The sequence below is a fragment of the Mytilus galloprovincialis genome, unplaced genomic scaffold (genome assembly GCF_965363235.1).
Source record: "Mytilus galloprovincialis unplaced genomic scaffold, xbMytGall1.hap1.1 HAP1_SCAFFOLD_75, whole genome shotgun sequence".
Lineage (NCBI taxonomy): Eukaryota > Metazoa > Mollusca > Bivalvia > Mytilida > Mytilidae > Mytilus > Mytilus galloprovincialis.
The window spans coordinates 65378-81560 of record NW_027468015.1 but is presented as its reverse complement, the minus strand read 5'-3'; the positions used below and the strand labels follow the sequence as shown (position 1 = coordinate 81560).

The following is a 16183-nucleotide window of genomic DNA, read 5'->3' as shown; positions in this document are numbered from 1 at the left end:
TCTTAATTGTTTGCCGTCTGTTATCTGTTGAAATGTCTTTCATGGCAAGGCAAATTAAGAATATCGAAACACAACTTGTTCTTCATCATCCTATGATCTTTTTAAAAAAAAAATAAGGCAGCAGTTGTTAAGGGATTTTCAAATCTCGTAAATTAATTAAGAAGACACAATTCAAGATAATGAACAAAAAATTAGGTGGTTCGCATGATTTCTAAGAGGAGGGAATTCAAACTCATAAAATGTCATAGTCAAGGATAAGGACAGGCTTTTGAAAATATCAAATCAGACGGAAGCAGGACAAGTCGCCCCACTGGCAAGTCGCCCCACACCTAGTCGCCCCACACCTAGTCGCCCCACTTTTTCACCAACTCGCCCAACTTTAAAAAAAAACGCCCCAACCTGGATCACCAACTCGCCCTTTTTAAAAAATCGCCCCACATGTGAAATTGGTTAAATCATGTTTAATATTACTCCTGCCAACTCGCCCCACTTAATGGAAAACGGTAATATTTAGATATAAAATTAAAATATAAAAACTCGCCCCACTTAAAAATAATTTTCGTATTATTGAAGAATAACTGTATTTTTTTTTAAGATTAGTTATTTGCATAACAATTGAAAAGAAACTTGTTAATTGTATCATAATGCAATATATCATAATACTTAACGGATTTCAATTAAGAGCAATTTGTTATCATAGCAATTACCAGATTGGTTACTTTTGTCTCTGAATTTAGAATAATTCAACACTAACGAGCAATCAGAGAAAGGCAAATGTTTCTTTCAAGTAAATATCAAAGAGAATGCCTATTCATTCATTTACCATAAGCGTGTGTCGTGTTTTTGTTAGTAAAAGTAGTCAAAACAGGTTTTGTTGTTGTTGACAAATTGATTGGTAAGTTTTGTCTATGATTTGAAATCAAACAAAAATGAGACATTTATGGCTTGGTATAAAAATTATAAAAAGCAAAGTAACCTTTGACATGCATTTACTATGTCTACTGTGTATCCTTGTGTTGTGTGTTATCGTTTTCTTTCAAGTGGGGCGAGTTGGCAGGAGTAACATTCACGGAATAACATCTTTTTCCATAAGTGGGGCGAGTTGGCATTAATACATTCATCCTGGTTAATAATATATTAATCTAGTTATTATCGTTTTCTATAAGTGGGGCGAGTTGGTTGGAGTAATGTTTACGGAATTTTAGTTATATACAACGGGATAACATCTTTACCATGAGTGGGGCGAGTTGGCTTTACTACATTCATCCTGGTTAATAATATGTTAATCTAGATTTTATCGTTTTCCATTCAGTGGGGCGAGTTTTCAGGAGTAATATTAACGGAATTTAACACATTTCACAAGTGGGGCGATTTTTTAAAAAGTGGGGCGAGTTGGTGATCCAGGTTGGGGCGGTTTTTTTTTAAAGTGGGCGAGTTGGTGAAAAAGTGGGGCGACTAGGAGTGGGGCGACTTGCCAGTGGGGCGACTTGTCATGGATTCAATCAGACGACCTTAAGAGAGCAATATCTTTGCCCGCCATCTCATACATCTCTAACATCCTTGTCAGATCTAGTGGTCATTTAAACTACCCTTGCTATACAAGAACGGTCCGTACCAAACTCAGCCATCAGTTCGGAGCAAGACAAAGATAAAAGAACAACAGATTCATCACTGCAAGACTAGGTTCATGAAGTACCCAGATAGCCGGACACTAAAACTAAACCCCAACATCATCACTCTGCAATTGAGTTTAGAAACCAACACATCGTATCGGTCAACCGATTTGTAATAATGACCTTGAAACTTCTGTATAAGGTGCACCTATGTTTATTAAGTACGTATATTGTGTTCATGCAAGATCGCAACGTATTACTTGAGATATGAAACGCCATGTGATGGAGCAGATGATACTTTTGATCCAGGTATCTATGATGAGTTTATTTGAAAGTTGAAATCATTACTATGTCGGTTAAAAGCTCATTAGAACTTATGTTGTCTCTGTTTGTATACCTTGCCGACTCTTAATAAAGCTGTACCGATTATTAGGTTGTCTGCATGTTGATATCGTAAAATATCAGCTGCGAGACATAATATGAAGCTTTTTGTCGAGTAAGCGCAGCGAACGAGATCAAAAAGCCTTCATATTATGTCGAGCAGCTGATATTTTACAATATTAATATGCAGATAACCTGATAATCGATTTATCGGGCTGTATTTGCGTTTTTTGGAAGTATTGTCTCAGTTTCACCAGCAACCGGAAGTTGACTTGATAAGTTCGGGTCAAACTTATCAACGTCGGTTCAAACATTATGACGTCGCTGATATGTCCGGGTCAAAGTTATTAAGGCCAGGTCAACGTATTTGACGTCACAAAGCTGTGATATGGAGTTTTATTAAGAGCTGAGCAGATTGATATAGACAGTTGGACGACCGATAATATTTATTATTACGTCTGTCATAGATTCTAATTTGAAGTTATCCATCTGTGTCAATATCGAGGAAAATTCTAACAACACGAACAGTACCAATTTTATTGCATCAAATGCTCAGTTTGACAATTATGTTTATTCAGTGATTAAAAGTGGAATATCCAAACCAATAAACTAACATAAGTATAAACAAAGAGTTTTAATAAATATGAAAAATCCTGTAAAAAATACAAATAATATGAAGGTTTGAAAAATGACTATTTATTTTATCTCCTTTAGGAATTGATGGCCCCGCATATGCCTTAAAAACCACTGTCTGATATGATCATTATTATTAAGAGCAAAATGAATACCTTAAATAGCAATGATAGTAATCTTTTAAGACAGTTCCTACAACTAGTTAAGGCGATACTGGTATCAACAAAAACGCATGAATTAAGGCATTAAGGACACTAAATATTTAACTCAGTGTTAGCATATATTTGTGTAAAACGGGTATTTTCGGGTTTTGTTTGCATGCTACCAACAACATTTTACGGCCTTGATCGATACAAATAGAAAACCCACACGTAATAAATGTCATGCTTCCGACGCGCTTGCTGTATTTACCTCCATCAGGAACGCTTAAAACCGAATATACAAAAGCCAAGAATGTATAGGATCCGATAAATAATCCGACTATTACATTTGGATGCGCATGTAGAAAGGGGTAGCGTATTTTGTGTATCCCGTACAGAAGGTCCTGAACGGTAGTCTAGTGTAGTTGAGTCTTTCAGCGCTGAATTACCAGCACTGGTGACGTATATGGGAGTGCATTCTATGCTCCAAATGTTCTTCGATAAAATGGTTGTTTCTTCACATCTGTTCTAAACGACGGTACTTGAAATCGGTTGACGTTTTTGTTTCGAGATATGTTAGTTACGTTATACTGTACCATTTCCAGCCGGTGTTTGTTATGTTGTTGATCACAGACTGTCCATGCATATTGTATATTGTAATGTTTGTTTTGCCAATAATTTGTATACAGTATCGATTATTATTACAATGGGTGTTGTTTATACTCAGGTTTCATTTTAGGAATCCTATAGTCGTGATTGCCTTATTACATATGTTTTCGATATGTTCGTCCCATCTCGGAACTGAACTTGTGATACAGTCAGACTGGGTAGGGTATGGCCATGCATTGTGTAATCTCTAACTATAGGTTTACAATTTTGTTGTGTTAGAGGATTGCATTTATGTAGATGAAAGACCCTTTTCCGTTTTTTTAAAAAAAATTATCGATGATCTTGATTATTGGCCAATTAACAAAATTTTGTACCAGTTAAGTGATAATGGACTTTATACTGTCTCCGAAATTATTAATGAACTAAAATTGAGAATCATACGTACAAGACTAACAAAGGCTCCTGACTTGGACAGGCGCAAACATCCGAAGGGTTTAAACAGTTTGTGAGATTTCAACCCTACCCTATAGCCAATTTAGAAAAAAAAACCCACACAGCAATACACACAGAAAACTCAGTTAAAAAGAAGTCCGAGACCGATGTCAGAAAAGGTAAGAAAAGAAACTTAATAAAATGACAATGATACATAAACTATCAAGGACTACTAGCAGTAACTCACATGCCAGCTCCTGACCTCAATAAAACTGATTGAAAGATAATGTCTGCATCATGAAAATTGAATAGGATACCTCCCATTAGGGTTGTGTTTCATACCATCATCAAATATATAAGAAGAACATAACTCGTATCATGCCAAAACTGGTTAACTAGAATAAATGTGTTTATTTCCGATGCAAAGACCCTACAAATGAATCAATATTAAAGCCAAAATATTCCATCTTTAATGACATGACAACAGTATCGGCACTACTGTGGATTCATTTATATCTGTGGGTATTAACTTTCGTGAATTGGAGAAAACGTGCATATTTGTGGATATTTGGTTTCGTGGTTTGGACAAGGTCTGCAAGAATTCCTTCAAATTATATTGTTCATTGAATATTTCAATTTGTTGTTCCCCTGTACCCACGAAATCAGCGAAATGTTGTACCCAACGAATATTAATGAATCCACAGTATATTCCTTCTAACTAACTTTGTTTAAAGGTTTTGGTAGATTTTGAGGTGAATGCGAAATTTTTGAGATTTGTAAAGAATATGCCTATAAAGATTGGATGTAAAATGCCTAAACGTATAAGATGTCTACATGTTGATTTATATTTACTAATGATGTCCATGTACCGAAGATACAATTTAGTAAATGTTTGGACTAGTTTGTGATATCGAAAACCCTGGTGTAATAATTTTTTAGTAATACAAAGATTTTTTTCGTTGAAGTCTAATGCGTTGTTACAAACACGAGCGAATCGAGATATATGAACACCATAAAATAGTGAGATAGGAATGTCAGCATCTAATAAAAGATAATTAGCAATAAAGGAAAGGAAAATTCATCTCTTTTATCATAAATAAAATTGAGAAAAGAAATGGTGAATTTGGAAGTTTAGTAATACGCTTCCTATTTATTATACAGATATCATGATTCAGGAAAGAGCAATGTTCATTGTTAGTATTAGCTTTATCTAAAGTTAGTTCAAAAGGATAAATCTCTTAAGGGTACATACAGTCATTATTGAGAAATAAAAAAATACCTAAAGATAGTTGTTCATATTAGAGCAATATATATCGAAATCTCTTTCAGATTATTATTATTTATTTATACATTTCTCTATGCTTTATGTTCTTGTGTTAGTTTGTTCTGTATTTCTGTCACTTATTGTTGTTAATTTAGCAGTATTTTTCACATTGCTATATAAGCGGTAGGTTTGTGTAGCCATATTACAAGGTTTAACCATTCCTTCCTTAAATGTCCTGTATCAAGTCAGGCATATATCAGTTGTTTTCAAATAGTTCGTTTCTATATATGTTTGGTTGTTTTTTTTTGCAGTTTAATGGTTCTGTTGATCTAGTTTTTCCTCTTATAGTTATGTGTTTCCCTCAGTTTTAGATTGTAACCCGGATTTTCCCCCCTCATAATCGACTTTTGAACATAGGTATACTACTGTTGCATTTCTCTTGGTGTAATGGTACCTGTATCAACAACACTGTATGGGTTCAGAGCTGGGGTTAATGTTATTCTATATCAATTTTAGTGATGCTACTGTTTAGTGAAGGGTGAAAAGTGTTTGTCGTGTTACAACGGTTTTTGAATTCAATGTCTTCGAAATTTGCTTTATGATAATCGAACTGTTTATTTCGTATGTTTGCATTTTCGGCCTTGAAGAAAATGATTACATGGATATGTATTGTGGTCATGCATAATAGGGTTAAATATCATAATGAGTAACACCAAGTTTACTTTACAATTAAAAACGTGTATTTTCAAATTATTTATCGACACATCAGGTATATAGCGATAATATTATTATTAACTTTAAAAACTTTGTAACATCTGTATTCAGAGTGGCATTTTTTTACCTAGATGATGTCCAACAGATGGTCCGTTTTCTTTATTCTTTTGCTCCTCCACATAATTGTCTGACATTACAAACCCTTTGTTTGCATCAAAATTAGAAATCGATGGGAAAATTAGGGGTTCTTCTGTTAGAATGTTCTTTAAGCGATTTCCCCAAGCATTTAACATTTCTTCTCTCTGTTTGTCATCGGCATACGCAGGTGAAAATATACAATGTGGCTTCAGAACATCAAATCCACAACCTCGAAGTGTGCAATACTGAAAAGATCCACAATATTATTTGTTAGTTTTTATACGATCTAATTAAGTTAAGATGTTTTATTTGCCTATGATTATAAAAGTAAGCCGAATAGTAAGCGATTCGTGATGAAGAGTTTTATTCAAAATTTAAATGTAACGTACGGGATCCAAAATTGCACCTATTTTGACATTTTTTTTTCATCTACTTTAATTTTCATGATTAAGACAAAACGTACCATTCTGTGTTTATTTTGCAGACGTATCCTTATCTCTTATATATTTACACCAATTTAATTTTGAATCCATATTTTATCATAGAAAACGGGTTTGAACCGACGTTCAAACGATCCATGATTCAGTTATGAGTTGTACCCACATTACATCCATGCTCAAATTCACTTCATTAAAAATCGAATTTCAGATGTCTTGTTTTTTTTCTTCAAATATTCAGAACAATTTGACATTAGTCCAGGCTTAATATTAATTTTTAAGAAATGGATGCTTGTAACATATTTAATTTGTTTATTTTTGGAAGATTACTTTTTGTGAACGTCGCATAGAAACGTTTCCGTAGTTTTACTTTTTCTAATGAATGCTTCATTGTTTTTATACATACTGTGATCTTTTGTGTATATTTGAATATATTTACTTATGTTGAAAGACGTGTATAATGTCAAATCATAAAAATATAAATTGTTTAGTCTCAAGGAAAAATTGTACGATTTCCACAGCGACTTTTGTTGAATTGGTGCAATTTGGGTACTGTGACCTTACATTTTCGAATGCACAATGATAACTTCCTTTCAGCGCAAAAATAAATAATTTTGAATCAGTTGCACAACAGCGTAGACAACCACAATACTTATGTTGGTAATAATACTAGATCATTTACTTATAACTTATTTGTCATCGGCTATCGATGACAGTGATTTTACGCTCACCCAGTCTGTCGGAGGCCTTCCAATGGGAATAGCATAGTATATCCATATTATCAACAAAGTTTCATGAATCTCTGCTGGGATGACAAAGTACATTTTAGCCAAATTTGTATGTTAAAAGAGCATAATTTCTATTAAAATAATTTAACTGTAATTTCCTTCGATATGCACATCTACATAGTTTGTCTTTACTATCTACAAAGTTTTATGAATTTCTGTTGTTTTGTTTCAGAGAAGTTGCGATGACAACGTATATTTTTGCCAAAATACTAAGTTAAAGCGGCGTTACTCTTGGAAAAAATAATTGAATCGAAATTTCCTGCCGATGTGCACATCTACATAATATGTCCTTATTGTCCACAAAGTTTCTTGGAATTCTGTTGTGTTGTTTCAGAGAAGTTTAGATAACAAGAACATGCCCGACGAACGGACGGACGGGTGAAAAACATTATACCCACCGCAACTTCCTAGGTTGCGTGGGGTATAATAAAATAGTAATGAACATGCAGGTGCACGAGAAGAAAAAAAAAGCAAGTTTAAGTATTCAACATTTAAATAAACACATTATTGGCGAAGTTTAAAGTGACTGTGCAACTTGGTACTAGTATTCCACGTGTTTTGTGATTTAAATGTGGAATTTGGAAAAAAATAGATATCCGTAAAAGGGCTTTAAATAATGTTCTATCTCTTAGTGAAAAGTATTGCCTAATTTACGGTTTTACATTGTTTATTCCTTATAACTCTCTGCAAAAATCTTTACCTATATACCATCAAGTGAAGATATAATATATATAAGAAGATGTGGTATGAGAGCCAATGAGACAACTATCCATCCAAGTCACAATTTATAAAAGTAAACCTTTATAAGTCAAGGTATACGTATTTTTTAACATATGGGGTTTAAATTACGATTGGGTCTGCATTTTCATATATTTATCATACTTCAAAACTTCGAAAATAATCACCTGAATAGGCCAAAGAATAATATCTAAGTCTCCTAGTAAACCATTAGGTGTAAACATTCCGCCTGGACTTCCTGTTGTCATTGATAAAACACATTTCTTTCCCTGCAATGGATGATATACAACACATATAAAACGGTTTGTAATCAACTTATCATAAATACGACCAGAATGTTATTTATATAATATATGTGATGTTTAAAAACGGAACCAGAAACGTTACAAACATATAAGGCTGATTTTCAGAACGAGAACCACGAAGATTATATTGATGCAACTGTCTATCAAAGTAACTAACATGAATGCAACATTTGATTAACTTAAATACAAAGATATGGTATGGAAGTTTGCCTAGATTTTTTTTAATGTTTTGGCTGTTATTGGCTTTGAACTAGTTTTTAGTAACTGCAAGAACTTTAGATAAGTTCTTATGTGTACGTATTTTTTGTGTGTGTTATATATAGTTGTTTTCTGTGCTTTGTATTGATATGATGAGTGAAGCCTTTTCAAGTGATTTTATAGTATTTTCTTATTTTGTGCTGTTACACTACTGGTTAGTGGTGATTTGGCTATTGCTAGTATGTATACCCCTTCCACATTCTGTACAAACTCAAGAGCCTGTGATTAAGGTGGTACCCAACACCTTCACTAAAATTAATTTGACTCGTTTGATTTTCATAAAATTTTGACAAAGTATTTACATTGACCCTTTGACAAAAACATAAAATTTTCCAAAAAATTGAACCAACCATTTTATCAGAAAAATCATACTGGTTATTTAGCAGTTTGACAACCACTTTTTTGATCATTGAGAAGCTTAATAGTTCCCTAACAACAAAACGTAATTAAAACGTTTATCTTACAAAGTTCTCTCCCTGTATGTTATGCACCACCTTAAGTGGTCGTTGATTGTTATTTATCATATTTCGTGTTCGTAAAATGTTTAGTAACTATGTCGGTTGAATTGTTTTATATTTCGGGATCTTAGATGCATACTACATAGTATGAGTTTTGCTCATTGTTCATATCCGTACCGTGATCAGTAGTCGCTCACATTTAAGTAATTTGCTATCTGTTGGATAATTGTCTTATTGCCAATCATATCATCTTTTTTTTTAAAGTTAGGTGTAATAGAAGGATAAGCAGCTTTCACTTCACTTCAATAGTTAAATAGATAAAATTGACAATGGAAATGGAGAATGTATCAAAGAGACAACGACACGACCAAAGCGGAAACAGCCGAATGCGTGCACAAATAGGTATTCAACACAGCGAGAAAATCCCGCACCCGAAGGAGGGCTACAGCTGGTCCCTAAACAAAAACATGTGTACTAGTTCAGTGAAAATGGACGTCGCACTATACTCTAAAAAATATAAATGAACTAAAATAAGATAAATGTGGATTGTGTCCACGGCGGGGGTATAAAAAACACAGAAGATTAACAAAGGAGAGAGGCTCCTGACTTGAGACAGGCGTAAAAATATGACGAGGTTAAACCTCAACCCTCCCCTACACCTCTAGCCAATGTGAAATAAACAAATACACAGCAATACACACACAATAAAACTCAGTTTGAAAGAAGTCCGAGTCTGATGTCAGATTAGGTAACAAAAGAACTAAACAAAATGACAATGATTAGATATAGAAACATATGGTATGAGGTCCAATGATACATCTATATATCCAAGTCATAATTTATAAAAGTAAACCATTATAGGTCAAGGTGCGGTCTTCAACACGGACCCTTGGCTCACACAAGCTGTAAGGGTCCCAAAAAAGGACTAGTGATAAATCCTTTCAAACGAGGAAACCAATGGTCTAGTCTATATATATAAAAAAAACGAGAAACACTTATGAACCACATCAATAAACGACAACTGATAAATATCAGGTTCTTGACTGTTAACAAAATACTACTATTAGTTATTGACATGTCAGCTCTAGACCTCAATTTAACTGATTGAAAGATTATGTCTTCATCTTATGAAAATCAAGGTATATGTGTCTACTTATCCAACTATCATAGTCATACTAAAATAGAAATATCCACTGTTATATTTAACAATTACCTTAAGAAGTCCTTCATCAAACATATTTAGAAAGTTGAATGCAAAATCTTTGATGAGAACTCGCTCAAACCACCCCTTCAGAATAGCTGGAACGGAGGCCCATTGCATTGGAAATTGGAAAATAACCAAATCAGCCATTTTTAACTTTTCTATTTCTTGTTTGATATCTAAGCTCAAACTGTCTTTTTCATAGGCTGCACCGACTTCATTTGGATAATTGAAATGTTTTGGATCTCCGAGTTCACCTGAAATGAATAAGTGATTAACTGATGAAAATGGTATATGTAGTTGATATTCTATGAATAAATGATGGTTGAATTTTAACCTTACTGTTATCTTGATTTTATTTTTATTCTTTTATCAATATCACGTAATGTCATAAAACAAAAATGTTCTCTATTAAAAATAGATCAGCAGACATTAAACTATTGACAAGATGCTAAAATTAAAAAAAAAATGTTTTCTTGAATAGGTTCTAAGACAAGGGAAGTGATTTAAACTTTAAAACTCACGAAAAACAATATGAAAAGAGACATTATTAGTTTATTTTTGTTTGTACATAGCTTTCTCTAGAAATCATCTTTAAAATGTTGTGATTTGGCCCTAAGTTTTAATATATTCCATCCACTTGTCGAGGAAAATGTTAAAGATGGCTATACGTAAAATGGTATAAATATAAGCAAAGCACTAGTTTGTAAAAAGTGTGAAACATCGATATTTCAGCTGATTATAATAGAACCCAGTGTTTGGAGGGTTTCATTCAATACAGATGTGATAAATGAAACTGTACAAATGTTTTATTCATTAAACAGTTCCAATGTTTTACTATTTACTATTGTAATTATATGAAACTAAAAACTCTAGCAAGCTTAAAATGACCCTATATATATATATATATATATATATATATATATAAAATACATTTTTCTAATTGTAAAAATGGTCAAATCTAATGAAAAAGTATTATCAAGGGAATAATCTAGTTTTCAATTTTACTTTTTAGGTTCAATGATTCCGTCTTTGGATAATTTTATTTTGGGGATAAAACCCGATTTATTAATTTAATCAGGAAAAAGTACCCTTGAGTCGATTATTTCCCGAAAAACCAATATATGTTTCTCATGTAAATTTATTTTGAACAATCTCAATATTCTACGAATAAATAAATGAGTGCAGTTTTGTTAATAACCGAAACGTAAAATTACTCTGTACTCACCTATAATATCTGTTTTTGAAATCACTGGTTGAAAATGTTGTGCGTAAAGATCGGACACTAAAACATTATATCCCTGGGCTTTAAGAGTTTTAACAGCTGTGTCGCGAAGCGCTGCATTGAACGATTTAGGCTCGGGATGAGCATAAACTATAAGAGCTGTTTTCTGTGTTTCAAGAAATTTCTTGTACATCTTTCCGATTCAGACGCACTATTGGTCGATACGCCTACAATGATCGGTTTTCATGTCAACGTAATATTCACACCAGTCATTGCAGAATGGTTAGGTATTTAATGAATATTTCTCTAGTCTTAATACTAGTCGTAATACGGAAGCCAGTAAGGGCCACATGAGAAAAAAATCCGATAATAACGAAATCCTGTGACATAATGTCGTAATAACGATATCGTATGTTGTAATAACGACATAACCTTGTCATAATAACGACAGCATATAGAGAAAGGAGATGTGGTATTATTGGGGAATGAGACAACTATCTACCAAAGTTTATATGAAGTAGATTCAAGAACTTATAGGCTACCGTATGGCCTTCAACAATGAAAAAAAAACCGAACCCATCACAAATTTGTCGTAATAACGACATACCAAATCATATATCGTTATAGAGATATCATATGTTATAATTGCGACATAATTTATCGTGATAACAAGGTTATTTTTCAAATATGACGTCATTTTCGTGCTGTTTCAGAAATTCAAATGTCTGCATGACGTAATATTGTGCCTTTTCACCATTTCGTTCGTATGTGAGGTCATAGTTATAACTTTTTGCGTTCAGGCCTGGTTTGTCACTGAGCTGGGCGTGTCTATTTTCTGTGTTGGTCTTCAATGTATTATGTATTCGAGTTTTGTTTTCTGTAATAAGTTAAGACGTCAGTTTTATCATGTAAATCTTTTATATTCATTTGATTAAATTTACTGTTTGCAATAGCATAAATTGTTCCATATAATAAGGATGTTCTTATCACAAGCAGAAAACCCTAGCCGTATTTGGCACAACCTTTTTCAACTTTTGATCCTCAGAGCTGTACAACTTTGTACCCCACCCCTTTTTTTGACTTTCGAACTTTTATATCTGGGCGTCACTGGAAATTCTTGTTTGGACGAGGCGCGTTTTTGACGTAATGAATTTTAAACCTGATGCCTTTTGTTATCTATTATTCATGTGTTTCTTTGCCTAAAACGTTCTCCTATTTATTTGTATTGTAGTCCTGTATTATTATGTTGTCATTTTTAATGTTATATTTAACAATGCCATCAAAGTGCGAGGTTTGTCATGCCACAAAACCAGGTTCAACCGACGATTGTTTTCTTTAAAAATATCCTGTACCAAGTCAGGAAAATGGCCATTGTTATATCATAGTTCGTTTCTGTGTGTGTAACATTTTTACGTTGTGTTTCCGTTGTTTCGTTTGTTTTCTCCTATATTTGAGTGTACTATAAGACGTGTCACGGTACTTTTCTATCCCAAATTCATATATTTGGTTTTGATGTTATATTGGTTGTTCTCATCGGATTTTGTCTAATGCTTCGTCCGTTGCTGTGTGTGTTACATTTTAATGTTGTGTCGTTGTTCTCCTCTAATATTTAATGCATTTCCCTCGGTTTTAGTTTGTTACCCCGATTTTGTTTTTTGTCCATGGATTTATGAGTTTTGAACAGCGGTATACTACTGTTGCCTATATTTAAATGTACGTAAATTGTTATAAGAGTTATTACCCTTAAAGGACTACTAGATAAACGAATTTGTGGGATTAAATAAATGCTTCTTACTTAACAGTCCGTCAAGCTAGAAGTCAGTTGCTAAAATTACTCGGCATAATATGCATCATTAAAGGGACCAATGGGAACAGCCCATTATGAATATGTGCAAAACACCACATCAACCCGACTAAATCCCAAAACTTTTTGAAAAAAAGATATAAGTAATGAACAAAACATCGTCCTAATATACAAAAAGGTCATGCTCGCAATATCAATTTCCTTGTTAATGTATCTTGTAAATTTGGCATATGATTTAGAGCTAATTTTCTAATGCTTGTAGGGTAATACTTTGGTTGGTTCGCTTGCTTTGTTTGTATAAACGTTTACTCGAGCTTTGAAATTAAGATTGACATCTTCAAACAATGTATTGTATATATAGTGTAGTGTATGGCATAGTTAAACCTGTGTATATTATATTGAAATTTGATGGGACGTTATCTCAATTGTAATTGTACAATTTGATAAAAAGATCACATCTTTGTGTGCATATGTACAAAGTTTCAAGTTGATGTCACTTGAACTTCAAAATCTTGGAGATCGATGATATTGTGAATGCTTGAACACATACTTCAACTTAACACGGTTTACAATTTGACTCTTTTTATTACTAATAGTTCTTAAGACAAGAATGGTAAGTGCAAAATGAGTAAATAGTCTAATAAGGGCGACAATTCTAATAAAAATTTACCCACACTAGCCATGTCGTTACTTCGACAAATCGTTAGTTTTATGACAGATTTGGGTCGTTATTGCGACAGAGTTGGGTCGTTATAATGGTACATGATGTCTCTACGATAAAGTTTTTTTCAAATGTGGCCATAACCGGCTTCCGTATAAAACGGTTAATAACTATTTAAACGTAAGCTTATTATATTTTAAAACATATTATATGTTAAAGGTTGTTATAAGTTACCATTACAAAATGCCATAAGAATGTATGGTTTAGTTAATCTTTCAGGCTTATAACATCAGCTATGGGCATTCATGTGGTATTTGCAAGAGGGGGCGGAGAATCAAATCTTTTGCCAACGGGAACGAGGCAAAATATTTTGGACCTTTTTTTGCTAAAAAAAATATAAAAATGTTAGGGTTTGATATTTTTATATGCCGAGTTCTGTCCATTAATTGTCTATGGTATATTAAAATGAGTGGACGGATCTTAACAGCAGTAGACCAATAACGAGAAATTCAGATTCTGGCATTAGGCGTTATTTAACATTTAAATAGTCCTAGACCCGATTTTTATCAAGGGAGGCGTCATTACTGTTGCCCTGGTAGAGGGTCCATGTATTGAAAGCTCAGAAGCTCAGACACATATGATAAAAGACAAACAAACACGGAAGTGTAAAGTTCTTTCGTTCTAAATATTGTAGGCTTCAATGTGGAATACATGATTGAATATGCCATATTCAATACAATATTAGCAGATTGCGATAGTTTTTTGTTTGTTTCGTTTTTTTTTAAAGGGGGCGACGTCCATTACACGCCCTCACCTCGACCCGCCCCTGTCAACAGGTATTATCTTATTTATTTTTAAATAAATGAGGCCTTCAATATGGCGTCCCTGTTATACAATTTACACCTTTTTAAGTTAACATACTAGTATACAGTAAAAAGGGATATAAACTGATACTGTACCATTCCCAGCCGGTGTTTGTTATTTTGTTTGATAGGGGCACAGCCTCTTCACGCATAGCCGGTGGTTGTTATTTTGTTTGATAGGGTCACAGCCTCTTCGCGCATACCCGGTGTTTGTTATTTTGTTGTATAGGGTCACAGACTGTTAACGCATATTGCAATGTTTGTCTTACCAATAACTTATATGCAGTATCATTTAATGTTATATGTATATATTCAATTTTCCTTTTTAATTTAAACATATTTATTTTATAGTGGATTGGGAAACAACTTATTGCAACTTATATTAATCCCTTTCCACTTTGCGAGGGCGAGTGCTGCCTTGTAGCGGCATTAGCCTGCTCTTTGTACGAAATCTACAAGGATGTCTTACGTACAAGAGATATAGCTCTCTCTTAAAACCGGACAGCCACTAATTGTCGCTTTCAGACGGACTATCATGTTTCCTCAAGACCATACTCGCAAATGTTGTTAAGGGAGAACCAAAAATTGTCCCTGAAACTTTCTATTCGGTGCAGGGATCGAACCAGGAACCTCTGTGTTAGAAGTCCGATGCACTAACCAATACACCAGGCTCTCTAGGAATCCTATGGTCGTTTTTGCCTTATTACATATGCTTTCAATATGTTCGTTCTATCTCGGATCTGAACTGTTGGTACAGACTGCGTACTGAACAAACTGAACGGTATGGCCATGCAATGCGTACTCTCTATCTATAGGTTTGCATGTTCTTGATTGTGTTAGTGAATTACATTGATGTAGATAAAGGACCGTTTTCCATTTTGTTTCCCTGGTACTATAAAAGATCTCCAAAGATCTTTTAGAGTACATAAATCTAACTCTCTTTCATCTTGTAACAGTATTAAAACATTTGACTTTTCTACTCTTTACACAAGTATTCCACATTCCAAACTAAAAGACAAATTGAAAGAGTTGGTATTGCTTTGCTTCATAAAAAAGAACGTAGATACAAGTATCTTGTCTTAGGGAGGGATACATCCTATTTTGTAAAGGATCACTCTGATTCAAACAAAAAATTCTCTGAAACTGATATTATCAAGATGCTTGATTTCTTGATTGACAACATATTTGTTACGTTCGGAGGACGTGTTTATCAACAAACTGTCGGCATTCCAATGGGAACAAACTGTGCCCCTCTTCTTGCCGACTTGTTTCTTTATGATCATGAGGCTGACTTCATGCAGGAACTTCTTAGAAAGAAAGATAAGAAGTTAGCAATATCCTTTAACTCTACTTTCCGCTATATAGATGATGTTCTTTCAGTAAATAATTCAAAATTTGGTGACTATGTGGAACGCATATATCCCGTCGAACTAGGGAAAAAGGATACTACAGATACAGTAAAGTCGGCCTCGTATCTTGACTTACATCTAGAAATTGGCAATGAGGGTCGGTTGAAAACAA

General features: G+C 33.7%; 1 protein-coding gene across 1 annotated transcript; it reads right to left on the bottom strand.

Annotated features, from left to right (window-relative positions):
* Positions 1-5790: 5790 nt before the first annotated feature.
* On the bottom strand, positions 5791-11606 carry LOC143060133 (NAD(P)H dehydrogenase [quinone] 1-like). Its single transcript, XM_076233542.1, has 4 exons — positions 11338-11606; positions 10122-10366; positions 8055-8156; positions 5791-6169 (listed from the first exon to the last, which is right to left on the bottom strand). The coding sequence occupies exons 1-4, from the start codon at positions 11525-11527 to the stop codon at positions 5894-5896; spliced, it is 813 nt and encodes a 270-aa protein (XP_076089657.1). The 5' UTR covers positions 11528-11606; the 3' UTR covers positions 5791-5893.
* Between the last annotated feature and the right edge of the window lie 4577 nt (positions 11607-16183).

Bases quoted from the DNA above. Each gene is read 5' to 3' on its own strand.
- LOC143060133 (XM_076233542.1), bottom strand. From the start codon at position 11,527: ATGTACAAGAAATTTCTTGAAACACAGAAAACAGCTCTTATAGTTTAT. The intron at 8,157-10,121 runs GTAATTGTTAAA...CATCCATTGCAG, and splicing joins TTGATGAAGGACTTCTTAAG to GGAAAGAAATGTGTTTTATC. The intron at 6,170-8,054 runs GTGATTATTTTC...GGATCTTTTCAG, and splicing joins TTATTCTTTGGCCTATTCAG to TATTGCACACTTCGAGGTTG.